We start from the raw sequence: 27,253 nt of genomic DNA, 5'->3' as shown, positions 1-27,253 counted from the left end.
TTGATCTATCTTTTCCTACAGATGAGCAGCCGATCGACGGAAATACCCGGCCTGGACAGCCAACGGTCTAGCCACTGTCCGGTGGTACGGGAGGGTCCCGCGCTGGGTTGCAATTTCTGCTGGAACACCATTGACGCCCACGGGAGGATACTGCGACGGAAAACCAAGTACCACTGTCCCGAGTGCCAGACGAACTTGTGCATTGTGCCCTGCTTCCAGGAGTATCACGAACGCCAATCGGCGGAGAACCCTGCCCCCACCAGCAACGACAGCGGAAGCGGGAGTGGCAAATCCGGACTACGGAATTATCCGAAATCGGGCTCAATGTAAGCGATTGGCGATTTTTTTTTCTGTGTGTATGGTGTAGGTGGATTGTACGCAAAAGTGGATCTCCGATTTGTTGAGAACCTTTACTTTTGCGGAATTGTGTCATTCTCTTTGTTGTTCATTGTTGTTTTTGATGGGTAAGAATAGAACACACATTCAGACTATTGTTGGGAAGGAACATTTTTTGTAACGCTGCCTCCGGCTTGGATCGCTCCCCCGATCACGCTCGTCTACTCAGATTTACCTGGACCGTTTTACTGTATTCGGATTTTCTTTGAAATAATCAGCCAAGACGCGGAAAAAGTATACAATTATTAACGAAGATATTTTACAAATCAAATTCGGTAGACAAACACACAAATCTGATAGAAGGCGACGATGATCGTAATCCCTTTTGTTTGTCGGTGGAGTGACCGCTTGGAGGTTCAGGTCATATTTGTGCAAGTTTCCCCCTACAATATAAAATATTTGGACGAGAACAGCTCGAAAATTGTCAGTCAACTAGAAGAGGGGAGACAGAGTAAAATTTTTAGGAAGGTTACAAACGAATCACATTTTGAAACAAAGAAAAAAACAAGAGCCTTAAACTGATCACTGCTTATTGGTGAGAAAACGAAGTCATTCGACATGTTTTATTGGAAATAACGAGTTCTATGGAATGATCGTAGGTAGGATTATACCGATTGTAGACTACATTGTAGTGGAACTTTAGATACAGGTAGAAAGTTAGGACAAGGAAAGGCTAAATCAACTGTTTTAAAGTTTATAAACGCTAGATTTGACGACTTCGAAATTTCTGCTTCGGAATGAACATCGGAATGAATCGTACAATCATAAAGCCGTTTTTTTTAAATCATCTACAACTCTGAAACCAAATTATTTTTATTGTTTTGCACATGCATGCAGTGTTAAAATAAGGCAGATGTGCATCGGCACCGCGACGCTGGGTTACCGCTTTTTTCCGTTGCACATCCGCGTATACGCAGCGTTGAAAAGACGTTGCTTGGGTATCTAGCCCAAAGATACTTTTCGAGGACGCAAACTTGCAGAACGGGAGAAAATTTTCCCAAAGACCTTGGTTATCTTCACTGCAAAAGAACACGTGGATTGTTTTCATTGTAGGTATTTATTTCGACTAACTCTTTTTCTTTGAAAAATTAAAAAAAAAACATTAAGGTACAGTGGGTAAAGGAAATCGTATATTTCATGTTCATCAAGTCATAAAAGTTGAATATAATATGATCATATTTATGACATAACGAATCATCTATCCAATCTTTATATGTCTGAGAACAAGATCTTTGAAAAATACTTTTAGGAGACAAAATATTTGGAAAACAAAAAAATCGGTTTCAATTTTTCACTTGCCCCACATGTGGGGTAAGTGAAAAAATGACTTTAAAAAAAGGATTTTCCAATATAAGAACACATTTTCTGTTCATATAAATATTTCATGCAACTGATGTGATTTGTGATGTGTGATTTCATGCAACATAACTGTGATTCCGTTGTGATGCTTTTGGCCACTTCATGAATGTCAAAGGGCACTGGAGTGCCTCCATTGAATGATTTTTATGTTTTCTTTACTTGAATTTTTTGAGATCTAATATCTCATCTCCATTTGTGTCTAACACTACTTTCTATTTCTGGTTTATAGTAAGATAATGAACCTTGGCGATAATGCAGCTAAATTATCTTCAAAATATTCATCAAATCTGGAACCATATTGTGTTTAATTAACAATCCACTTAGGATTTCAGTAGAAGAGTCTACATTAACAAATAAATAAATTTTATAAATTTCAACTAAATAAATCATAGGGTAAGGGAGGTATTTTAGACCACCAGTTCGACGGCTCATATTTTGGACCACTGAGTGCAAATTCCTCTTGGTGGTCCAAAATAAGAGCCCCTGTAAGGGTGGTCCAAAATACATCCTTTACCCTAATTGTTGATATATTTGCAATAGTAGTGATTCTTGTATTTAAGTTATATAAATAACATTTTTTCACGAATTATTTATCAAACATGGATTATTTAAAACACTGACACGCTAACACTTTGGGTTCCTGATTTAGTATTACCACACATCACTGTAATAACCAAAAGCCTTCGAATGAGTTCAAATTGGTATCATTTGTTTATATACGCTTAATAGAAATTATTTGTGTTTGGAAAAATAAAATAGAGAAATGCATTCAGTGTCGGAAAATTTTCACTTGCCATGGTAAAATACAGGCACAGCAATAAAATATTTTTTTCAAAATTTTTGATGTTCATATCAATATTTTTGTGGCTGGGATTCAAAACTACAAAGAAAACCAACTTATCAATGCACTAATTGAATGTGTTATAGAAACCAACATAAAACAATATTTGTATTTATTGACACGAAAAACAATTTGTGCAAAAGATAAACTTGAAAGGGTAATAAACTTTTACTCTCGCATGTTGAAAGTTGAAATGGTTCATTATTTCATGTTTCACTTATTCAACGCATTGATTTGTTTGGCTTTGTATGATTGTGAAGTGAAATTGAATAATTCTGTGCTTCATCAGTGAAATACTTGCGTTCTTTTCACTTACCCCATTTACCCACTTACCCCACTGTACCTTAATCAAAACCGGAATGTCATTGTAGTAGACAGCGTTACCAAATGCAACGTTTCGACGAAACATCCTCCCCGCTATTGGATTTTCGGGAAGTCAATACTACGTATCAGCCTCCTCTCCCCCCCTCTTCGTCCAATGGAAGAAGGTAGTGAAAAGGATATTGATCTTTTCTGCTGGTGTGGTTTCTGCTGAAGTTCTGCTGGTGTCTTCACAGTTACTACTCGGGTTCCTGCATCTTAACCCGGGTGCGTGTCAACTACTCTGCTAAGCTTCCACTGCATAGGAGGGATATTGTCAATACTTGGAAACGCAGTTGCATATAAACTGGGCAGCTACATATCTGACGAAAAGAAGTTTCATAATCAGATTTACAACTATCACAGACAAATGAGTCGGCAGTGACCTGTCAAGGCTTTGACCAGTGATCCCCAAAGTGCGGCCCGCGGGCCGCATGCGGCCCTCCAAGCCTTTTCCTGCGGCCCGCGAAGAATTTCAGAGAATACACTACATGTGGCCCATTGTTATGCAAGATAAGTTTTTCATCATGCCAATTTTTTCGTTGCATTCGGGTATTCTGTCTAGATTGCACCATTGTTGATATATGTAGCATGAATCGTGGTCTCATCATAATTACTCAAATTGATCACTACATCACTGCCAAGCCCGAAAAAAACATAATTCGTTGTTATTGCCCCGGGCTATAAAAACAGCAAATGTGTGTTTCTTCATCGCGGGTTTAAACGAGTTTAGTGTTGAACTTCTTGTAAGAATAATGTTGCCTTACACAAGGATGTTATCGATCATTTAGTAATCTGCGTTCGATCATTTAGTAGTTTGTCAATAACTCATTCCAGAGGCCTAATTTCAAAATGTATTGTATGGTGGACTTTTAGTGCGAAGGTTTTTCTACAACTCTTCTTAACAGGTCGATGTTCAAATTCCACTATTAAAGGAGTTACGGTGCTCGTTGCTATACTCAAACTAAATGATAATAAAATATGCAATCATTTAGTCTGAGTTACTGCTACTAGCGATATAGCTCCGTTCTTAGTGATATTCAAACAACGAACTGTTAGGCAAAGTTGTAGATAAACCTTTGCACTAGAAGTCCACCATACAACACATTTTGAAATTTAGCCTCTGGAAAGAGTTATTGACAAACTACTAAATAATCGAAGGCAGATTACTATATGATCGATACCATCCTTGGCCTTACACTACTCCGTAAGGAGAATGCTTTTCTTTTAAAAGTAAGTTAGGGTTCAGTTCAACTGGAATTGCTGGAATATTAATCCTACAAAACACGCTGACCATCACTTGTCACACCGACGTACTTTAAGCTACGGAAAATATTGAACGAAATCAAGTTTTTTTTTCCCAATCTCTGCTATTGTTGAAGAGATGGTTTCAGAGAACTCAATTGATAGGAAAGCATGAAAGCAAGGCTCGGAATGCAGATTTATTCGATTTCGATTCAACAATGCTGGCATGATCACCTGGCTTTAAAAACACTTTTGAAACATGCTGTCTTCCTCAAACAATTAGAAAATTGCCAAAATATTTATTTTATGGGAAATTTTGTAATTGTTTATTGCTAATATTGATTTATTTATGGATTTTTTTTTTCATTTTTTTTCCGTTGAACAAATTGATTTTTTATGGAAAATTCTTCTTTTATAATTGCAATTTGCAAATGTGCTTTTAAAAGGGCTAATTTATTTTTTTTTGTGGAAAATTCTCAATTGTTTGTAGAAATTTTGCACTATTTTTGGAAATTGTATATTTATTTATTGCTCATACCCTGATTTCTTTATTGACAATTATCTATTTTTTTTATGGAAAAATTCTAATTTTTAGGTGGAATTTTATTTTAGTCGCTGTTACACGCGTGGCAACTTATAGTGAACAATATATCCTTGAAAATAAATACATAAGGTCATATTATCTTTTGGAAAAATGTAGCTCACAATATTTTGTGCCAACTGAGCCGAAAAAATTGTTTTGCAAAAGAATTTTCTCGAATAAGGTCTGAGAGAAAAAAAAACAAAAGTATCGGCTCATAGTCAGCTACGGCGATAAAACCTGCAGAATTAAATGTCCTTAGTATGTTATTAGGAAAAGATTTACAGGAATAAAATATTCTGTTAAAATTATATTTATATAGGTATAAAAAATAATGTAATAAAATTCAATTTGAAATAAAACACAAATATTGCATATGTACTGCGGCCCGCTTCAGCAGCTCAAAATCGCAATGCGGCCCTCAATAGTAAGCATACTGGGGACCACTGGCTTTGACTAAGACACTGCAATTCTGTTTGGACAGATTAGCTAAATAGTTTGCAACTACTGGAGATGGCTCTCGGATATACAATTTTGTTTGTCGACATGAATCCAAACTACTCCAATACCGTTTGTGCTGAGTGGAAGCCCAAACGCTTCACCCTACACTCCCAACTAACATTTAATGTCACTGTAAATGTTATTTCAACTCTTCTATACGGCTTCAAGCTGAATATATGTGCTGTACATATGATCAAGAACTTCTATTCAATGCTTTTACCAGCAAATCTGGCGAATCTATTCAGCTGTTTTTGGCGTGCCTGCACAACTACTTTACAGCATGTTACACAATTTTGTCTCAATCTTTATTAAACCATTTAGTAAGTAATATAATTCGCTTCAATGGCGCTTATTCAGATTTTTTAAATCTGTTAAATAAGTTTTATACAGCCACTGAATTCATTTTGATTAAATATTATTTGAGAGGAGAGTAAATTTCGGAGTTTATTCAATGTTTTTTTTTGTGAAAACTCAAATATCAATTTTGTTGCTACCTAGATTCAAACTCCTGATCTCCTGATTCAATGGCCGCTGCTCTGTCATCACCGTCACTTTGACATATGTAAATAACAAAGAAAATTACGGATATGCTTCTTCGCACACCCTATAGGTTGTTTTACTAACGCAATTTTCAGATTCATGCTGTATAAACGTTAGAAAGAAGCATACATGCTGCTTTCAGCACATAAGCTTAAAAAGTATGCTTTCAGAATTATTTCAACCATTATTCAAACATCTGTCAGCATGTTCTGTGGGCTAACTTTTATGCATCATCAATCGCTGAAACTGTTTTTAGGCAACATTTTCTCGATCTGTATAGATGTTACTCTGCTGCTAATCGTTTAACAGTAGCTGTCAACTTCTTCCGTCGCTTCTAAATGGCTTGTTTTCTTGCACTATCTGCTAGCATCAATGACAGCGCTTTGTCAGTTGCTATAAAAGCAGGTGAATACCTTTGTAGCTGCGTTACAGAAATCAATAGCTCATGCACAGCTCCGGCAACAAAAATCAAATGTAAACATTGCGGTTTTGACGTTCCATACTGATAAGCTATTAAAAGGAGCAGTATAAGGTTTACTTAAACGTTGTGTAATCTTCAAAGATACAGAAGTTGCCTAAAAGCTTCGTTAGTTCATTTTTAGCGCCATTACGCTATATTGTTAGTGCTATAACAACAGCGAAAACATTTTCATTGTGAATGCTACTTACCGTAATATAGGAAGTTGCTAACAAGCAACTTAATTACATACATGAGCTCTTAACCGATAAGCTTTGTTGCTAATTCAGACAGAGCTGTTATATGACTATATGAAAGCTGCATAAACGATGAAAGATGAATTATATTCGGCACAAACTGACTAGCTGATAGATATTTGGGTAATAGTCGAGTTGAAGTTTAAGGGATTATTTGCGGAGGCTTTTCTTTTATTCAGCATTGGCTGCTTTTATTCAAATATTATTCAGCCAAAGGCTAGAAGTTGAAGCTTTTAGCACCAAAATTGTTAGTTGGGCTTAGATATTCGAATAGCTGGCTCATGACTAATAAAGTCTTGTGATGCGCCAGTGCGAGCTAACTCATCAGCCAATTAGTTTCCAGCTATGGAAAAATTGCCAGGAACCCATATAGGGTATCAGGTATCAGAACCACGCATCTAACGGAAAAGAAGTGAACAAAAAGGAAAGGAATATGGATTGGAGAAAAATGGGAAGTTTGGGAAAGGGACTTTTGAAGAGGGCAAGCAACGTATACAGCACGTAAAAGAGCTCATATCTCCTTACCATGAATCTATGACGAAAGGTCGAAAGGACAAAAGGTCGAAAAGACAAAACGTCGAAAGGGACAGAAGGTCGAAAGGACAAAAGGTCGAAAGGCACAGAAGGTCGAATGGGACAAAAGGTCAAAAAAACAAAAGGTCGAAAGGGACAAAAGGTCTATCAAGAACAAACAAGTAACAAGTTGGGTGTATTCCAAAAGAATTTATGAAATGCATTTAACTTCAAGCAGAAATAACGCATTCATCTAATTAATCAAAGTTGAAGAATGAACAATTTTCAAAGAAGGAGTAATTACTATAAGACAATATTATGAATATCTGAAAGAGATAAAAAAGATTGTTAATAAGAAATGAATAAAGCTTGTTTTTTTACGAGACACAGTTGTTTTTCACTATTTTCAACAATTAAATAAAATTCATCCAATGAGCGCCAATAATACATGAATATCTAGGTTTTCTGAATGTCACTTCGATGTGTCAAAACAGTGCACGCACTGAAAATACACCGGCGTATAATACACGCCGTGTATTTGGTCGAAGTGATATTTAGAAAACTCAAACATCCATCTATTAGTAATACTTATTGAATGAATTTCATTTAATTGTTAAAAATTGTAAAAGCAAAAGAGTAGAGTTTTTGCTAACTGTGTAGGGCAACTCTGGGGCGAGATTGATCCTCTCCGTTTCAGTTTCTTGTCAATATCAATTTTATGTCCCTTTCGACCTTTTGTCCCGTTCGACGTTTTGTCCTTTCGACCTTTTGTCCATTTCGACCATTTCCGGTGTTGAACTTAGTCTGTAGATTAAACACCTTAATAAAGACTAAAAAAAAAATTCGACCATTTGTCCCTTCGACCTTTTGTCTTTCGACGTTTTGTCTTTCGACCTTTTGTCCCTAACCCCCTTACCACAACGGGTTATGAACAACAGAATACTATGAAGGTTCAGGTTTCTGTAGTCAATTTCACTAAGTAAGTGTTTACCAAATATTTGGAAACGCAGTTGCGCATAAACTGGGCAGTTACATATCAGATGATAAGAAGTTCCATAATCGGATTCACAACCATCACAGATAAATGATTCAACAAGTTGGATATTATTACCATGTGATAGTTGAGTCGGCAGTGACCTGTCAAATCTTGACTAAGACACTGCAATTCTGTTTAGACAGATTAGCTAAATAGTTTGCTACTACCGGAGATGGCTCTCGACATGAATGGAGTAGTTTGGCTCCAATACCGAGTGAAAGCCCAAGAGCTAATCAAACGCTTCACCCAACACTTAGATATTGGAATAGCTGGCTCCCGACCAAAAAAGTCTTGTGATGCTCCAGTGCGAGCTAACTCATCAGCCAATTCGTTTCCAGCTATGGAAAACCGGTGCAACGTATTAACTCAATTCAGTTCCTCAATTGCGAACTGATTTCGATGGATCTAACCCCACCGAGTGATACATTTTTCGAACTAAATCTTTCACATGATGTGCAATTGCACAAATCGAGTTCCAGACATAGTAATTATAACGATTTGCTACATTGAGAAGAAAGAAAGGAAACAATTTCCGAAGCAGAAATAGAAACAGGTTATTGAAATGATCATTTTTTTAATGTTTCGTCAACAAGAAAATATGTCAAAAAATCGTATGAAGCTTGCTTGGAATATTTTTACAAGTGTAGAGGACGAGTTTTTGGATCGTGTTGAGATATAACAGTTGAGAATGACATACGCGTATTAATAAGAAACAATTTCAACAGTGGATTAAATGGACCAAACTACCAACTCGTCTTCTGGACTTGTGACTATCTCTTAATTTTTTTTAGTATTTAGAACAACCCATACGAAGATGCAACGCCACGATTCTTACGAAAGCTAACTGTGTCCTAATTTCATTCAGTTTAAAAAATAGGATAGCCTCGAAACGACGGCACAACCTCTACTAATCGAATGAATATGCATAACTTAGAGCACTTACTGTTGTTGTTGTAGCCGGACGCGATTATGTATCAACTAACACTATATAGGAAATACTTTGGAAAGTACCTGACATTTAGACGAAAGAAAACAAATCGAGCCACACCGATATATGGAGGGAAGCCACTTAGAATGTGTTAAACATTTGGACGTGTACTGGAAGGAGAAAGCTATATATATTTTTGAAATCCCTTTGATCAATAGCTCGAGAATGGGCATTGGAATAAAGTAGAAGGTCGTAACATCTTTTAGCTTTTAATTTGACTAGGATGGTAATGTTCTAATTGTACCTAGTCGATAAAACGAAACCTAATCCATAGATAACACATCAACAACTAACACGTCCAGAGAAAATAAATTCATTGAGTAATTTCTCAGAATCTTGGAGAATTGCTCAAGCAAAACTAACTGGTTTCACACAACTTGAAAGGCTATCGAAGCTACCGGAATTGGAAACGCATTTTGTTTTTGTACAACCACATTTTTGTTTCTGTTGTACAACTCAACGATGTTCTACGGTTACCTTGGTGGTCGTCCACGCGCCCACAAATCAGCGTAGATTTTTGGAAATACGGCAAATCTGATTTGCCGAGAAGCTTAACTTACCAGTAGACCATAAAGACTAGTTAAATTGAATGTATAAAAACTATTGTGTATGAAAGTAAACTAATTGTAATTTTATGGAGCAAACTGTACGTTTGAAAAGGAAGAAATAATGCTACAAAAACGAAATTATATATTACTAAAATAAATGGTTTACATAGAAAACAGGAAGTACTGCACAAGGCCGAAAATCCCTGAAATATCAATGAATGGGGGGCAGCATTTCGGATTCAATGAAACAACGTGCAACGTTCAACAATGTATATCTTTGTCTATTATTTCACATCAAAGTCCACTGTACGTCCTAAACTAGAAATAGTCCATCGAAAAATACGACTCTATCAGGTTACCTAATACCATTCGATAGCTATTGCGGTTCTGTTCTCCTCGAAGGATGAAGAAGTTTCTACGAATAATAAAATATTCACTATTCCTACATGTGTACCATCTAGTTCCATAGAGTCTCTAAGTCCCTAACGTATATACGAACGCACATATCCAGCCGACCAGTGAGAAACTACAAATTCGGATCCGTTTCGGTTTTGTTCTAACTATTGATCTACAACTGCTCTATTCGGATACTTTAATCGCAGAAAAACAGACGGAACACTAAGAACAAATGTAATCATTAAAGTGGTATCCAATATCACCTGTGTCTAATTGATCGAAGATTAACAAATGTTACGTCCACTCAGCCCATAGCTGTTTGGTACGCAATTTAAAGCTAACATAAGTCGGTATAGTTGAGGGAGTACGTAGCACCGGGTTTGGATATTGAATTTACCTACAAAGTAACCAACTATCATTACATTGAATCGATAGGCAGATTTTTCTCCGCCTGGAACCGGCAAAACTTCGAAAGTCTAACCTTATTTTATTTTTATTTTGTGGAGCTTGAGCTTGAAGCCGAGCATCTCGCTGAGCACGCCGGACAGGGCAGACAGGATGACCACCTTCACGGTGGTGTAGAGGTACGGGTTGGCGCTGAGGCCCGATATTTTGAAGGGAGATTCCAGTTCCTGTGAATTACATAAGCGTATAATAATGGGGAGCTGTGTTAGATGTAAATTTCAAATACATGAATCAAGCATTTTATTTGTCATCAGAGTTCGATTCGTTTGTCAATAACTCATTCCAGAAATTCATTTTGTAATGGAATTAAACAATAATAAGGCAAATAAATTTAACAATAACGAATTGTTCAACAAAGTTGTAGGAAAAATACAACAGTGCTCCTCCATGCGGCCCATTTTAAAATTTAGCTTATTGCTATAGAGAGTTGTTGGCAAATGATTCCAACCCTGACTAAATGAATGACACCATCCCTGTTTGTCATGATGACTAAATGATCATTTTTTTTTCGTTTCAGGATGCGAAAATGGGTCTGAAGATGACTTGAATGGTGATTTCTTTCAGTTCGAGCTTTTCATCTTGAAGCAAATATATGCGTAAGTAGTTTCATTGAGTAGAGTTGTAGAACTAAATGTAAATGTGAATAATATGACATTGAAGTAAGCTTCAATTATTTGTATCAATAGATGTTTGCGTACGTTGACATTTACGGCCGGTTAAAAAAAATCTTGTTCAGTCTTAAAAATTAAAAAATGATATTCTAGGTATAAGGAAATTTCGAAATAAACGGACGAATATTATAGTAAAGTATCAAATTTTCGTGCACTTATGAAGCAACAAAGTTCATACGATTAACAAACAATAGGAAAGGGATAGTTGGCCGAAAGCTATTTGCCGAAGGCTATTACGTTGAAAACTGTTTGACCGAATATGTCATTTGGTCGAACAAACTATTATGCCGAAAAACATCTGATCGGAAATGTCGTTCGGCCGAACTGATCATAAGGAAACACTATGTATAAATACGCCCTTAATGAAATGAGCATGAGATTAGCCAGAAAAATAAAGCTTCAGAAAAAAACAACTTCGATATTTTTGAAACTTTGGCCGCCATGTGGTCGACTTTGGCGGGGAATGCTTGGATAGCACGTGCTACACTCAACCTACTTTTTACGGCAGTTTTTTATACGTTTTACGGCTTCCTTTTTACGGCACGTGCCGTAAAAAGAATTTGAAACATTATTGACATCCAAAAGTAAGCCTATAAGAAGGCACTCTTAGAAACCCAAAGAACAAAATAGATGCTTTGTATATTCATCATTTGCCTTCAACAATTGTTCCGTTTTAGGTCATACAAGAATTTCCTGGAGTCTACACGTGTAACCAAGGACCTAAGGTCTACAAGCGTACCGAAAATGCTGTTATCTCTTTTAAAAAATGGTGTATGCCCTATTTGGTATATTAAACCTAATTCCGTTCCAGGTCATACAAGAATTTCCTGAAATATATGTCTTGAAGTCTACCCGCGTAACCGAAGGGCTGTTATCTCTTTTTTAAAATGGTTCATGATCTATATGATCTCTTAAACCAAACTCAATATGCCCTAAGCAACCGTTCCTTTCCTGGTCATCCAAGAATTCGCTCAGCCGTGGATTCATCCCAAATATGTCCTTCGAGTATTTGTCTTTCACTTGCGTCTCAAATGTAGGCATATGAGTTGTTCTAAGATCTCCAAATTGCCCTTGAGTTTGAATCAAATGGTCTGCCGAATCAACCAAGGCTTTCATGATTTTCATATTTTTTTCTTTCACTTGCGTCTCAAATGTAGGCATATGAGATGTAGTAAGATCTACAAATCGTCCTAGAATTTGAATCAAATGGTCTGCCGAATCAACCAAGGCTTCCATGATGTCCCCAGCCGCGGTACCAACCCAATTATGTCCTCCGAGTATTTGTCGTTCACTCGCGTCTCAAATGTAGGCATATGAGTTGTTCTAAGATCTTCAAAGCGTCCTGGAGTTTGAATCAAATGGTCTGCTGGATCAACCAAGCCGGATCCCCAGCTGCAGTATCAACCCAATTATGTCCTCCGAGTATTTATCTTTCATTTGCGTCTCAAATCCACATACATGAGATGTATTACGATCTCCAAATCGTCCTGGAGTTTGAATAAAATGTTCTTTCGAATCAACCGAGGCTTCCATGATGTCCCCAGCCGCGGTATCAACCCAATTATGTCCTCCGAGTATTTTTCTTCCATTTCTTGTTACTGGGGTTGCTGGGGACATCATGATTGGTTGGTTGAATCAGCAGATCATTTGATTCAAGCTCCAGGACAATTTGGAGATCTTAAAACATCTCATATACCTGGACTTAAGATGCAAGTGAATGACAAATACTCGGAGGGCATAATTGGAATGATACCGCGGCTAGGGGCACCATGGAAGCTTTGGTTGATTCATTACATCATTTGATTCAAACTCCAGGACAATTTGGAGATCTTACAACACCTCATATGTGTTGTTTTGAGACGCAAGTAGAAGATAAATACTCAGAGAACATAATTGAGTTGATACCACGGCTTAGGACATCATGAAGGCTTTGGTTGATTCGATAGACCATTTGATTTAAACTCCAGGATAATTTGGAGATCTTACAATATCGAATAAGCCTGTATTTGAGACGTTAGTAAAAGACCAATACTCAGAAGACAAAGCTGGGCTGACACCAAGGCTGGGGACATCGTGGAAGCTTTGGTTGAGTCTGTAGATCATTTGATTCAATGTCCAGAACAATTTGCAGATTTTAAACCATCTCATATACATGGACCTGAGACGCAATTGAAAGACAAATACTCGGAGGGCATGACTGGGATGATACCACAGCTTAGGACATCGTGCAAGACTCTATAGATTCGGTAGACCATTTGATTCTAACTCCAGAACAATTTGGAGATCTAAAAACATCTCATATGCCTGGAATTGAGACGTATGTGAAAGACAAATAATCGAAGGACATTATTGGGTTGATACCGCGGCTGGGAGCACCATGGAAGCCTTGGTTGATTCATTAGACTATTTGATTCAAACTCCAGGACAATTTGGAGATCTTACAACACCTCATATACCTGGACCTGAGACGTTAGTGAAAGACCAATACTCAGAAGACAAAATTGGGTTGACACCGCGGCTCTGGACATCGTGGAAGCCTTGGTTGATTTTGTAGACCATTTGATTCAAACTTCAGGACAATTTGCAGATCTTAAAACATCTCATATACATGGATTTGAGACGCAAGTGAAAGACAAATACTCGAAGGGTATGATTGGGATGATACCACAGCTGAGGACATTTTGCAAGCCTCAGTAGATTCGGTAGACCATTTGATTCAAACTTCAGAACAATTTGAAGATCTTAAAACATCTCATATGCCTCGATTTGAGACGTAAGTGAAAGACACACAATCGAAGGACATAATTGGGTTGATACCGCGGCTGGAAGCACCATGGAAGCCTTGGTTGATTCATTAGACTATTTGATTCAAACTCCAGGACAATTTGGAGATCTTACAACACCTCATATGTCTTGTTTTAAGACGCAAGTGCAAGACAAATACTCAGAGAACATAATTGAGTTGAAAGCACGGCTTAGGACATCATGAACGCTTTTTTATTCGATAGACCATTTGATTTAAACTCCAGGACAATTTGGAGATCTTACAAATTCTCATATACCTGTATTTGAGACGTTAGTAAAAGACCAATACTCAGAAGACAAAATTGGGTTAACACCGCGGCTCTGGACATCGTAGAAGCCTTGGTTGATTCTGTAGACCATTTGATTCAAACTCCAGGACAATTTGGAGATCTTAAAACATCTAATATACCTGGACTTGAGACGCAAGTGAAAGACAAATACTCGAAAGGCATGATTGGGATGATGCCGCGGCTGAGGACATCATGCAAGCCTCAATAGATTCGGTAGACCATTTGACTCAAACTCCAGGACAATTTGGAAATCTTACAACTTCATACATGCAAGAATTGAAGACGGAAGTAAATGACAAATAATCGGAGGACAAAATTGGGTTGACACCGAGACTGGGGACAGCATGGAAGCCTTGGTTGATTCGGTGGCCCATTTGATTCAAACTTCAGGACAATTTGTAGATCTTACAATACCTCATATGTCTTATTTTGAGACGCAAGTGAAAGACAAATCCTCGGAGGACATAATTGAGTTGATACGACGGTTTAGGACATCAGGAAGGCTTTGGTTGATTCGGTAGACCATTTGATTCAAACTCCAGGACAATTTGGAGATCTTATAACATCTCCTGGATTTGGAGAGATCTTACAATACCTCATGTAAGACGCAAGTGAATGTTTTTGAAAGTATCCTCACGATCAATAAACTAAGTAAAATACTAGAAATTTTAGCAAAAAATCTTTTTACGTCACATTCGGTTTACGTCCCACCAATAAGTGACGTAAAAAGAGGGTTGAGTGTATTTATATTGCGGATAAATTTTATACATCTACATACAAGAGCCTAGGAAAAAGATCACGAGAGCTGTCAATTTGTTGCAAGGCACAATATATAAAACCAAATATGATATTATCGGAAACCATGGAGGGAGTGAGAAACCATTTGAAAAGGTTCCAAAGTTGGAGATCCGCAAGGACACTTCAGTGAAGTGATGAACTTTATACATATTTAAAAATCACTATAATTAAGATTAAAAAAAAGCACTTCTTCAGTGTATATTTCGACGTTAGTAGAGCTCGTTACCGGTAATGGATTACCATTGAGTATGTTGCAATATCCAGCCTTCCAACGCATTTGCCGTCTTATCGAAGAGAGTCTGCATTTCCGACATTTGACCCCGGAATTAATACGATTGGTTATATTTTATACTTTAGTCTTTATTAACAAATGTTAATCACATTCTGCCAAATATATTTTAAAGGTTTCAGAGAAACAATTAAATACGTGAACTTATTCGCCCAGAAGTGTACGGAACCATGGTATGTCTCAAAACAGATGCGGCTTCTCGATCCAATCAAGATCGAATAATAAAACCATTAAAATGCGAACTTTGGACATATGTATTGGAGTTATATGACAGATATACAGTAGAAAACTTGCCGGAGAATTTGGAAGATTCTTGCACTGTACGATATCGACATTAGAAGACCCGTACATCATTTGAAAATGTGACAGGAAGCGACCATGAATGATTTGGAAGAGGATAGTATCAGTGACAGCGAAACAGTTAAAGGATGCATTACTCCTTTATCTGCTTCGCTGTCACTGATACTATCCTCTGAATGATAAATGATGAACATGATGGAGAGTCAACGATGTCAAACTTTGAAGATTGAGGTTGTACACCCAAAAAACAAAACAAGTTAATGATACACTGAATGCCTCAAAATTCAAATCAATTTCAGCGAAGATTCGAGCTGTTGTAAAAGTTCTTCGCAAAATGCCCTAAGAACGGATTCTTACATTGGGCAACAAGAGAAGATCAAAGTTAGTTTGTGTCTTGTCTTGTCTTGTCTTAGTACATGCACAGCCAGTATTGAAAAGCATCCTGGAAATGTCGAATGTATACCCGAGCATTTTCTTGTCTGCATTAATATTTGCAGCATATCATAATTTAGGAATTTAGGAGAAAATCCGAAACTTCCCGGCAATCAGATTATTTAGTAATAAATAAAATGATCAACGAAGAGTTTTGAATCTACGAAAAGAAGAAACGAGGACAGCCGTACCAAACGTTTCACATTCAGGGGGAAAGATGATTGACGAATCGTTGGGAGTGACTTTGCTAAGAAGATTAATGTACACTCCTTAGGGAAGACCAAAGTTAGTTTGTGTAACACGAAACAGGACAAAGCCTTCACAAGAAGTAAAATTTGTCCTAGAAACTGCCAAGCGTAAATTTAGCCATGATTTGCCTCAGGGCTTTGTCTTTACAGCAAAGCATCGTCGGTCGGGAGATTAGCGCGTCTACCTTAGCGGATTCGGAATCGAGAAACGAGCTGCCAAACAATATTCGCGACGCCGGCGGAATGGACCATTATAGGAGGCTGATAATGCAATATGCGATAAATGCAATAAACATGTTTTACAATCATTGTGTTGTTGTGAAAAGTAAGGTTAACAATGTAAACGTTGTGGCCACCATATTGAAACTGCAAGATAAATGCTACAAGATTCAAAAGAATTGAAAATGGACAACATGCTCAACTTGTATTTACTGTAAATGTGAGATCCATCCGATTCAAATGACACAAAACTGTGTTTTCATCATCGTCAAGTATTCTACTAATAATCCTGAACTCAAGTTTATAATCTGGATCACTTTGAAAAAGAGGCTTTTGACCGTCTTTCTGAAGACTGGTCCTTAGGGTGGCTCAAAAAACACTTTTACAAATTTTTTGATGGGCCGCCCTCTTATTCGGTTCTATTTGATGCCCTGATGCTCTGGACAAAATTTCAGCCAAATCGGTCAACGTTTGGGCGGTGCTAAACTCGTTGGAAGTTTACATGGAAAAATGTATGCAGAAACATCCAAAAACAGTAATTTGCAGTTGGACGGCACAATTTATAATCTAGAATCATGATACTCATTCAGTTCTTGTAGAATTAAATACAGAATGTTATGCTGAAAACCGCGAGAAGATTAGAGTTTATTAGACAAAGATATTAGCATTTTACTGGAGTGTTGTAGGAGTGAATTTATTTCTTTTCATAGGTAAAAGAAACAAAATTTGCTCAAACCCCACTTCAGAGAAATTTTAATAACTTAGCCCAGCAAACTTTAATCTTCTCGCGGTTTTCTGCATAACATTCTGTATTAAATTCTTCAAGATCTGAATGAGTATCATGATTCTTGATCGTAAATTGTGCCGTCTAACTGCAAATCACAGTTTTTGGATGTTAATGCATACATTTTTCCATATAAACTTCCAACGAGTTCAGCACCGCCCAAACGTTGACCGATTTGGCTGAAATTTTGTCCAGAGCATCAGGGCATTAAATAGAGCCGAATAAGAAGGCCCATCAAAAAAATTGAAAAAAGTTTTTCCCATACTAATTTGAGCCACCCTACTGGTCCTGCTGTGCGCCGTCCCAATCCATTCGTCTGACTTAACCAACCATATGGGAGTAGGACCAGTTAATTCCTTCCTGGCTTACTCCGATCCAGCTCCAAAAACCGAGGTATCAACCTCCGCATGGACTCACTGCATCAGCAAAGATAACCATGGGATCAACAAGGTGACTATTCCAACTGGGTTAAAAAGATAAACTAACAAACAAAAAACAGAAGTAAACCCCTTCGCAATAAGAGGTTTGGAGAGATCTCCTTCCAACGCGTAGGGTGCGACAGAGATGGAGCTGAAGGAGACGAGTAGCGCAGTACTCGTCGTGGAGAGTGATAACGGTGTGCCAATAGTCGGCAAGCAGCAGCAGAATATGATGGAGATAGGGCCTGCCGAGCTTGACCGTCGTTATGGTGCAACTCGATGACATTATCGACTTCACCAATGGACGGACAATACGTCAAGAGACCTGAAGCTGAACCTGTTTAAGTCGAGGCTGAAGTGCTTGCGGCTAGGCTGTGGCAAAGCGAGCAGCAAAGAGCACACAGACTACCTCCTCCTTCTTTCATAGTACCATAACCATGGCGCAGGAGGCGTTAGATTTTGCACTCAGCGACAGAGCGGCAGAAAAGAGGACAGACAAGGGAGTCAGGGACTCGCCCGGCATTAAGTGCCATTTACAGGGCACAAAAAGGCGTCGGGTCAGCGCAAACCAGGAGAGCGGTTCCACAAAAGTTTGCAAGCAAGGAAGAACGGTATAAGGAGGAAGCAAGGGCGAAACAAGCCAGTCGGCCATCGGAGGAGGGAAGCCAACCCGACCAATAAAACCAGCGGTCGGACGATTCGTGGCAAACGGTAGTCAGGAAATCAAAGAAGAAAGCGGCAAACACGCGCCCGATGAGAGCCAGGGTGAAAGATGTAGCACTGCTTATTAAACAGAGAAAGAACGTTACACCGAAGTTCTCAAAGCGATGCGCAGCGCCAAGAAGCTGCTGGACCTCGGTAAAGATGATCGCAGCATAAGGCGGAAGAGAGCGGGCGAGATGATCCTTAGCTTATGAAAGAGATAGCCTCGGTCATCAAGGACCAAGTGGAGTGGTGGTGGCAAAGGCGTCCATCCGCCTGCAAAGAGGACCACAGGGGGCGCAGATTGCCACGGTGAGGTTACCAGCCACCACGCTATGTGCGAGCAGGAAGCAGGAACACAGCTACGCCATGGGTGGACCTGCGTGCCCGTTGAGTGGTACTCCAAGGAAGCCGTGCAAGCAACGCAGCACAAGCTCAACCATTGTGCGGCCGCCCAGCAGCTTCCGTAGTCGGTAGCAGAAGCGAGCAGGGACGTAGTTATCCTGGCAGACCCGTACCGCATCCCCGCGGATAACGGGAACTGGTTAGCGGAAGGATCCAGATCAGCGGCAATTTATACGACGGGAAGATATCTAGGAGGTACTGAACACAAGAGCGGGTGATACAGTTATTGCGAAAATAAATGGAGTGCAGCTGCTATGCTCCACCAAAGTGGCCGATAGAACAATTCACCCAGATTGTCGATCGGTTGATATCAGACCTATAGGGTGTAGTAGATAAAATCAGGTCTATGAAATATCGAAAACAAAATAAAGACTTGTGTGTATAGGGGGTAGCAAACCAGTAGTCGTTGCAGTAGACTTCAATGCGTGGGCGATAGAGTGGGGAAGTCGCTGTACACTAGGGTGGCTCAAATTAGTATGGGAAAAACTTTTTTCAATTTTTTTGATGGGCCGCCCTCTTATTCGGTTCTATTTGATGCCCTGATGCTCTGGATAAAATTTCAGCCAAATTGGTCAACGTTTGGGCGGTGCTAAACTCGTTGGAAGTTTATATGCAAAAATGTATGCAGAAACATCCAAAAACAGTGAATTGCAGTTGGACAGCACAGCTTATGAAGAAGAACTGTGATACTCATTCAGATCTTGAAGAATTTAATACAGAATGTTATGCAGGAAACCGCGAGAAGATTAGAGTTTCCCCGGCTAAGTTATTAACATTTCTCTGAAGTGGGGTTTGAGCAAATTTCGTTTCGTTTTTTTTTTTAGAAATAAATTCACTCCTACAACACTCCAGTAAAATGCTAATATCTTTGCCTAATAAACTCTAATCTTCTCGCGGTTTTCAGCATAACATTCTGTATTTAATTCTACAAGAACTGAATGAGTATCATTGTTCTTGATCGAAAATTGTGCCGTCCAACTGCAAATCACTGTTTTTAGATGTTTCTGCATACATTTTTGCATATAAACTTCCAACGAGTTTAGCACCGCCCTAACGTTGACCGATTTGGCTGAAATTTTGTCCAGAGCATCAGGGCATCAAATAGAATCGAATAAGAGGGCGGCCCATCAAAAAATTTTAAAAAGTGTTTTTTGAGCCACCCTACTGTACACTGTACAATCGTAGAGGACAAACGCTGCTAGAGGCTTTAGCCAAGCTGGATGTTGTGTTATGCGTCGATGGCTCGAAAAGTACCTTCCAGCGAAACGGAGTGAAATCAATAATAGACGTAACATTTTGTAGAATCGCATCGAATTTTCAAAGCGGCGGGGCTGGCACTAAACAAGACCATCGAAGAGAGCAAGAAAGACTGCTTCGACAGACTTTGCCATAGCGCCAACTCGAACCCCAGGTGGTAATAGCCAAAACAAGAGGGGCACAGGCTCCTCCCGAGCGATGTCCAACTAGGCTGCAGACGATAATCGAAGTACTATTCAACCCATTGGTCGCCAGCAGCGAGGGTAGAAGTAGATGACGAAGAGGTGGGGAGGGTGACGGTACAGGAGCTTATAACGGTGGCAAAGTTCCTCGACCCGAGTAAAGAACCTGGTCCAGACGGGATCATGAACTTAGGGTTGAAGGCAGCCGTAATGATGCAGAGGTGCCTGGACGAGGGGACATTCCCGGATATATGGAAGAGGCAGCGTTTACTCCTGTTACCGAAACCGGGCAAGTCACCAGGAGACTCTCCAGTGTACAGACCAATCTGTCTAATAGACACGGTAGAGAAGCTACTGGAGAAGTTGATCCGAAACAGGCTCTCGCTGTACGTGGAGGAGGCGGGGCGAGAGGATTATCGAGCGAGTAATGCGACGGTTTACTCAGGGTACCATTGAATCGGTGGTTGACACTGCAGAGGTCGCCAGCGCAAACTGCAACGTGCGAAAGCTGGAGAGTACTCATATAGGCCTATATAGACAAATTTGCCTGAAGTGCGAGAAGTGCGATGTTAGAGGCATGCGGAATAGACATTACCACCGATAACATCGTCAGAAGAATGTACAAGAACCTAGAACAGTGACGTGCGGTCGCAAGAGTGACGTCCATGATAGCCGACATCCTACAACGAAGTTGACACAGAGCAGCAGCAGGCCGCCGTTGCGGATGGTGGACGGGGCGGAGAAAGATATATGTCGATTATGCATGGGAACGCCAATGCCAGCTACCATTGTCGTCAGCTTGGGGCGACCGCGTAGCCGCACAACGAGTCAAAACGGTCGGTTTTGGGGGAGTTTCCGCTTTCGGGAACTTCTCGTCAGAGTAGGTTTGATGCGCCGTCGGGGACTACCCAGGCCGTTCGTGATCGCGACCGAGGCGGGAGCTAAATGGCTCAACGAAAAAGGAGGCAGCTGAATGGCTCAATGTAATCGAAACTCGGTTATTGGAGTACGCTAGGCCCACCGCCGGGGACCAGCTGAGTAGACCGTGTTGTGGGAATGCACCGGATTCGGGTCGTACGGGCACCATTGAACCGAAAGTTATCTCGACCCGGAATCTTTGGGTCGACCACGACACTCGTCCGGTCACCCATTGAGATGGGTCGTCGGTGACGGGGGAGAGTCCGACGTCGGGGAACACCCCGTCGGAGTAGGATAGATCCACCGCCGGAGACTACCTGAGTAGCTTGCGAGTACGTAGAAAGCCACATGGTAAAAAAACGAAAAAAAGGATGTGGTGCTGAATGGCACAAGGAAAACATAAAGGGCTTATGAGCTCAGAGATTTTGTGTGCTTACTGGCTCAAATAAGGGACCCAAAGGGCTCAGAAGTGTTGTTTTGGGAGAAGTACGGTTAGTAGTGCCCATCCTCCAGATGTAATACTGGAAGTTGATCCCGGGGGGTTATGGCATTAGAAGAGAAGGTTACTTGGGTGGGTTTAATGAGTAGGCTTTCCGTCAACCCCACTCCCTGAGTGGTAATTTCAGGTGTCTCTATGCAGATTTGCCTTCATCCCTCTATGAAAAACATCAGGGATTGGTTGACATCAGTCATACTCTAGAAGGTCACATCATAAACCGAAAGCTCCGGATGGCGCGCCTGCTGTATTGGACGCACCTACAACGGATGGACGAAAATTAAATACTAAAAAAAGAAAGGACTAGAGAAAAAAGAAATCCAAAAGGATTGCACGTGGCCGAAGGGATCAGACAGAAGCAAATGACGAACGAATATAATGAGAAGCAAGACAAGCAACAGACAACCGATCGAGGCGCAAACAGAGAAGTGAAACAAACAGACCTCCAAGACTGGAGGATGAGAATCCAATCCAGATCCATTACCTTCTCTCTCGCATGACTCCCCTTTCTGTCCCAATCTTAAACTGCACGTACCTCTATCATATTAATCTGCATAGCTTTTTCGGCAATCACACCAGAAAATGGAGTTCAACCGTTCCCCTTCAAAAATATAAATCATTCAAGTTTCATCAAGTTTCAAAACTATAATGAACTCTATCGTAGCGATCCCAAACTGTCTGAACATCTATCATGCACATAAACACAACCGTTTTTCTCTCTACAAACTATTCTCCTCTGACAAATAGGGTCCAAAACAATCGCTGGAACCGGAAGCGGACAATAAGCCGCTCCACATTCTCCTCCTCTATTTTATATCCTCTTACAAGTTTAATACCCAGAAACTGTACTGTTTCAAACCTTTTATGAGTCTGAATCAGAGGACGGGACGTTCGAGCCTACCACACAGTGGATGGAAATGTCCGTTGTGATAAAGAGACTAGCACAAGGTAACATGGAATAAGTTTTCCACGAGTCGAGTTCACATTGATGTCATGAGTTCGATATAGTAATCGTCACGTTGAAAATTTAAGCCAGTAGTGTAAACGTATTGCTTAGTGTTATTGAACGTAGATTGATTGTAGAAGCTTGACTATATGCTTACCTTGAGCAGATCAGCTGCAAGCTTGAGCACATTATTGGAGATCATCAACTCTTCCTTCTTGTTCGGTTTTTGTTCAATCTACGAAAAATACCAAATAAATAATTATTGTCCTTACCAATAGGCGCTTCATCTTACTTGAACGTAGAGATTAATCTGCTCGGTGATCAACACCGATACGCTTTTGTACTTTTTATTGATTTTGGTGCCGAGCGTCATGAAACGCAACAAGAAGGCCCCAAATGCACAGGACCAGGCCAGTGCCTCCAGATTGAATTGCGAATGTAGATGAACGGAATCCTGTAGTAGAAGAAATTAGCGTGAGATAATTTCTTTATGCCTTCGAGAGCATTGTGGACACTCACCTTCAACCACTCGACACTGAGGAATGCCAACAACAGCAGTGTTATTATAAATGCAGCGGAAACTATAACGTCCACCGAGTTTTGAGGCCCGCGTCGTTTGAGATAGGACCGCACACACAGCCAGGTTTTTATGTTCCGCACCTTGTTGAGACGAAAATGTGGAATACCCGATTTCTGCGCTCTCCGGGAGGAGGTTAAATGTGAGAACAGCTTAGCGTAAAGGAATCGTTGCTTGAAGGTGCGTTCAGCTACGGCCAGCAAGAAGAACACCAAATAGGTCAGACAGAGTCGAAGAATGAAGCCCAGAATGAGGACCGTTTTTTCCCACGTTGATTCTCCGAAGGCAAATCGCAGGATTGCGACGCATGAAAACGACGCTTTCTGCAGCAGCAGTACTGGCATTTCCAGGAAGTTGATTTCGGTTGTGCTCGCGGAGTCGACGGTTGCTTCGCACAACCTACAAAAGGCCGGAACCAGTGACAGAATTATGCTGAGTACGACCCCGATGTAGACGTAGTCGCAGGTTTCCGGCATGGCTTCGACGCGTTCGATGATGGCCGAAGAGATATCCAGGACGGACATTTCCGCCTTCTTTGCCTCGCGGGCGTCCCAGATGGTGCAGCTCACTGTTAGAATATAGGTGATTTTTTTTTTTAATTTTTCACCGATTTGTTTAATAGCGGGAATGACGGCTTTGGCAGGTTTTGTTGTCTTTGCATATCAAAGAATATTGTGGCCAAATTTCGTAAAATTTGGTCGACAAAAACCTCCCTGCCAATAATAGAACAAAACCTGCCAAAGCCGTCTTTCCCCCTAGTTTAATGGGTAAATTAGCATCAATAAGCATGAGGGATTCTTTTTCCAGAACTCGCTTCCGAATAGCAGTTCCATAAATGGAGCTATGCATTACACCTTGTTACTTGGAGATCTGTGCAATATTTTTTCAATAAGCGCTGGTCGCTCATGACTGCTTGATTCTATCTACACTACAACTATGTTGTATTGAATAATATTTCTTACCTCTGTCGATGGCACCGCAGGGGGGATTGAGGATGATTGTTGGTGCGTCTTCCAGATCATAATCGTCATCTGAGTGTTCATTTTGACCATCCGTATGGTTGAGATCTGAACTATAACTGCACTCTTCACCTGAGGGTGATATAAACATAAATTATCCAATACTCTCATTTTGCTGAAATTAAAAACCAATATTCCGAATAATCTCCACCGGACACCGACACGAGCAAACGACCCTTCTCACGTACACCTTTTGAACAGCACATAAGCTTTGGAAAGTGATTTAATATTGCGTTAGTGCCTTTGTAGTTAGAATACAGTTACTTGAGGACATAACGAGTAACGTAAACGTGAATGTGAAATGAGGTGAGGACAGCTTTTTCGGTGATTTTGGAGTAGAAACAGGAAAAGTACAACATAAAGTAGTTAACCATTAGTTTCGGTTAGAATCGAATACTCACTATCGGTGTTGGTGAAAGCAATACCACTGTAGGAATCCGTACCTTCTGACAAATGCTGATGGTGCAGGTGATGATGAACATGGTGAACATGATGGTGATGATGACTAGACTCAGTTTGATGGAGATCGAAATCGTTTTCCTCGTCGGTATCACCGCTGGACTCTAACTTCTCATCGAAACCGCTGCCCTTCGATTCTCCGTCGATATCCAATGGGCTGCCGCGATGAGGGGCATCATCGTCCAGCAGCAACCGAGGAGATTTGCTACGATCGTGCCGCTGTAGTTCAATACCGGATTCGGATGAAAGGTGCCTTCGCGGTTTGTTCTGCTGAGTTGCGTTTACCGATGGTAGATTGCTGCCATACTGGTCTTGACTAGTTGAAGGAGTATTGCGCAGAGTATCGGTGTCACTATCGGAACGAGTATCCTTGTCAATGCCATTGATCCAAGAATTGGTGTAGGGTAGTTTCCTGTTGTAGAATATTTCCGTTGGTCCGCCAGCGTTCGAGCTGTCCTCTCCACCGGAGCTTTTCCCATTCAGGCTTTCGAAGCCATCGTCATCACCCGTTGCCTCCGGTTGATTGACGCTTAGATTAGCGGCCGGTGCTGCATTTGTGTTGTTGAGAGGTATCTGAGGACTCCAGTTGACGTTACGTCTACGTAAAGAGCAACCTGGTTGTGGAGCCTCTAGTGACGACAGTGTGCTGCCGTTTGTAAGGGAACTCCCCGTCTTATGAATAATGACTTTTGGAGCAGATGTTACCTCAGTGTGGTAGCTAAAAACAAGTAAATTAGAAAGGAATTATTATAATTTATAAAAAGTCTGGTGTACTGAAAAGTTAGTGGACTACAATTATCATTTTGGAATTGATGTCTGTTTTCGGACTGTTAGATCCAGGGTCTTGGAAACGAATTCTCATCAACTTCTGCAACGCACAGTTAAAACGTGAGTATGGAGGATGCGCGAGCCACGATGGTGAACAGAACATATCACATGACAGGGAAGGTATTTTGAAATGGGAAAAACAAAGTTTTACAACCGTTGCATTCATTTGAAATAAAAAAAATAAAGCCATAATTTTGTATTAAAAGCATAAATTCCAGTCTGTGACAGCAGCGCGTACGGGCGTGCATTTTTCTCGCGCGTTTTATTGAACAAATAAGGAAGAACAAATAGGAAAAAAAGAGAAAGAAAGAAGAATAAGGAAAAGGTATAAGGAAGACAGAATGAAGAAGAAGGAAAAAGTATAAGGAAGAAAGAAAAAGGAACAAGGAAGGAGAAAGAAAAAAAGGAAGAGAGAAGAATGAAGGAACGAGGAACAAGGAGAAAGAAGCAAGAAAAGAGAGGTAAAAAGGAAGAATGAAGAAGAAATAAAGAAGAAGGTTGAAGAAAAAAAGAAGGAAGATGGAAGAATAAAGAAAGTAGAAGGAAGAAATAAAAAGAAAGATGGAAAAATATAGTATGAAAAAGGATCTTCCTCTTCAATGGGTATTAGCATTTCCTCAGTTATTAATTGAAAGCTTTTCTATGCCCGCCATTGCATAAGTATGTATCTTGTGTGGTAAGTACAAATATGAATGAAGAAGGATAAAGAAAGAATAAAGAAGAAAGAAGAAATAATATAGATAGAAGGTAGAAAGAAAACAAAAGAAGGTAGATGGAAGAAAGATTCATGTCGGAGGGAACAAGGAGAAGTAAGAAGAAATAAAGAGGAAGGAAGAAGGAAAAAAAGAAGAGAAAGGTAGAAAGAAGAAGAAAAAAGGAAGGAGAAAGACGATAGAAGATTCTTTCTTTTTCCTTATCGGCATTACATCCCCACACTGGGACAGAGCCGCCTCGCAGCTTAGTGTTCATTAAGCACTTCCACAGTTATTAACTGCGAGGTTTCTAAGCCAAGTTACCATTTTTGCATTCGTATATCATGAGGCTAACACGATGATACTTTTATGCCCAGGGAAGTCGAGACAATTTCCAATCCGAAAATTGCCTAGACCGGTACCGGGAATCGAACCCAGCCACCCTCAGCATGGTCTTGCTTTGTCGCCTTGCATATAGCCTTGTCATCGCTCGGCTAAGGAGGGCCCCATGGATAGACGATAGAAGATAGAGACACGAAAAATGAAGACATGAAAAAGGATAAAAGAAAAAGGAAGGAGGATGAAAGAAAAAAGAAAATGGAAGTATGAAGAAAGAAGAGTTGAAAGAAGGAAAAAGTAAGACGGATGAAATAAGATTAACGAAGGAAGAAGGCAGAAAGAAGAACAAATAACAAAAAATATAGTAATTTTGGCAAGAATCAAAAATCAAATGCAAGAACCAAGAAAAATAAATTAAGTCTTGCTTCTTTCTCTGCTACCTCCAAACTTCTTATGCAGTACAGACAAAAAAAAAAGAAAATTCTGAATCATAATTGAAAGAAAACAAGGAATAGCAAAAAGAGTTCGGTTTATATCCGTTTGTGTCCCCATCTACGTCAAATGTGGATTCTTCCATTAAAATCTGTTTCTCGCGATTTTCCTGCCTTTTGTCATTTCAGGCTTATATAAGATTTTTACGAGCAGGAGGGGGGGGGGACTTTTTTAGGTCTTCTGAATCGTAGTTTTATAAAAACA

At 40.0% G+C, this 27,253-nt stretch overlaps 2 protein-coding genes across 6 annotated transcripts in view; one reads left to right on the top strand and one right to left on the bottom strand.

The window, feature by feature from the left end:
- Positions 1-11,167, top strand: part of LOC134210810 (protein tramtrack, alpha isoform) — a 149,652-nt gene extending 138,485 nt beyond the window's left edge. Inside the window, exons 7-8 of the mRNA XM_062687109.1 lie at positions 22-326; positions 11,000-11,167. Coding sequence (XP_062543093.1) covers positions 22-326; positions 11,000-11,018 — 324 coding nt within the window. The 3' untranslated portion in view covers positions 11,019-11,167. The remainder of the gene's footprint in view (positions 1-21; positions 327-10,999) is intronic.
- Positions 9,882-27,253, bottom strand: part of LOC134210809 (protein phtf) — a 33,005-nt gene continuing 15,633 nt past the window's right edge. For 2 of the 5 annotated variants that reach the window (XM_062687098.1, XM_062687099.1), the window contains exons 3-8: positions 24,641-25,416; positions 24,183-24,311; positions 23,163-23,788; positions 22,936-23,097; positions 22,801-22,878; positions 9,882-10,649 (exon numbers count right to left, since the gene is read on the bottom strand). In XM_062687098.1, the coding sequence (XP_062543082.1) occupies positions 10,500-10,649; positions 22,801-22,878; positions 22,936-23,097; positions 23,163-23,788; positions 24,183-24,311; positions 24,641-25,416 (1,921 nt within the window). In that variant the 3' untranslated portion in view covers positions 9,882-10,499. The remainder of the gene's footprint in view (positions 10,650-22,800; positions 22,879-22,935; positions 23,098-23,162; positions 23,789-24,182; positions 24,312-24,640; positions 25,417-27,253) is intronic. The other 3 variants (XM_062687100.1, XM_062687101.1, XM_062687102.1) reach the window with 3 other exon arrangements.

This window comes from Armigeres subalbatus, chromosome 2 (assembly GCF_024139115.2).
Source record: "Armigeres subalbatus isolate Guangzhou_Male chromosome 2, GZ_Asu_2, whole genome shotgun sequence".
Classification (NCBI taxonomy): Eukaryota; Metazoa; Arthropoda; class Insecta; order Diptera; family Culicidae; genus Armigeres; species Armigeres subalbatus.
Note: the sequence above shows the minus strand (reverse complement) of the source record. Positions and strands in the feature narration are given on the sequence as shown.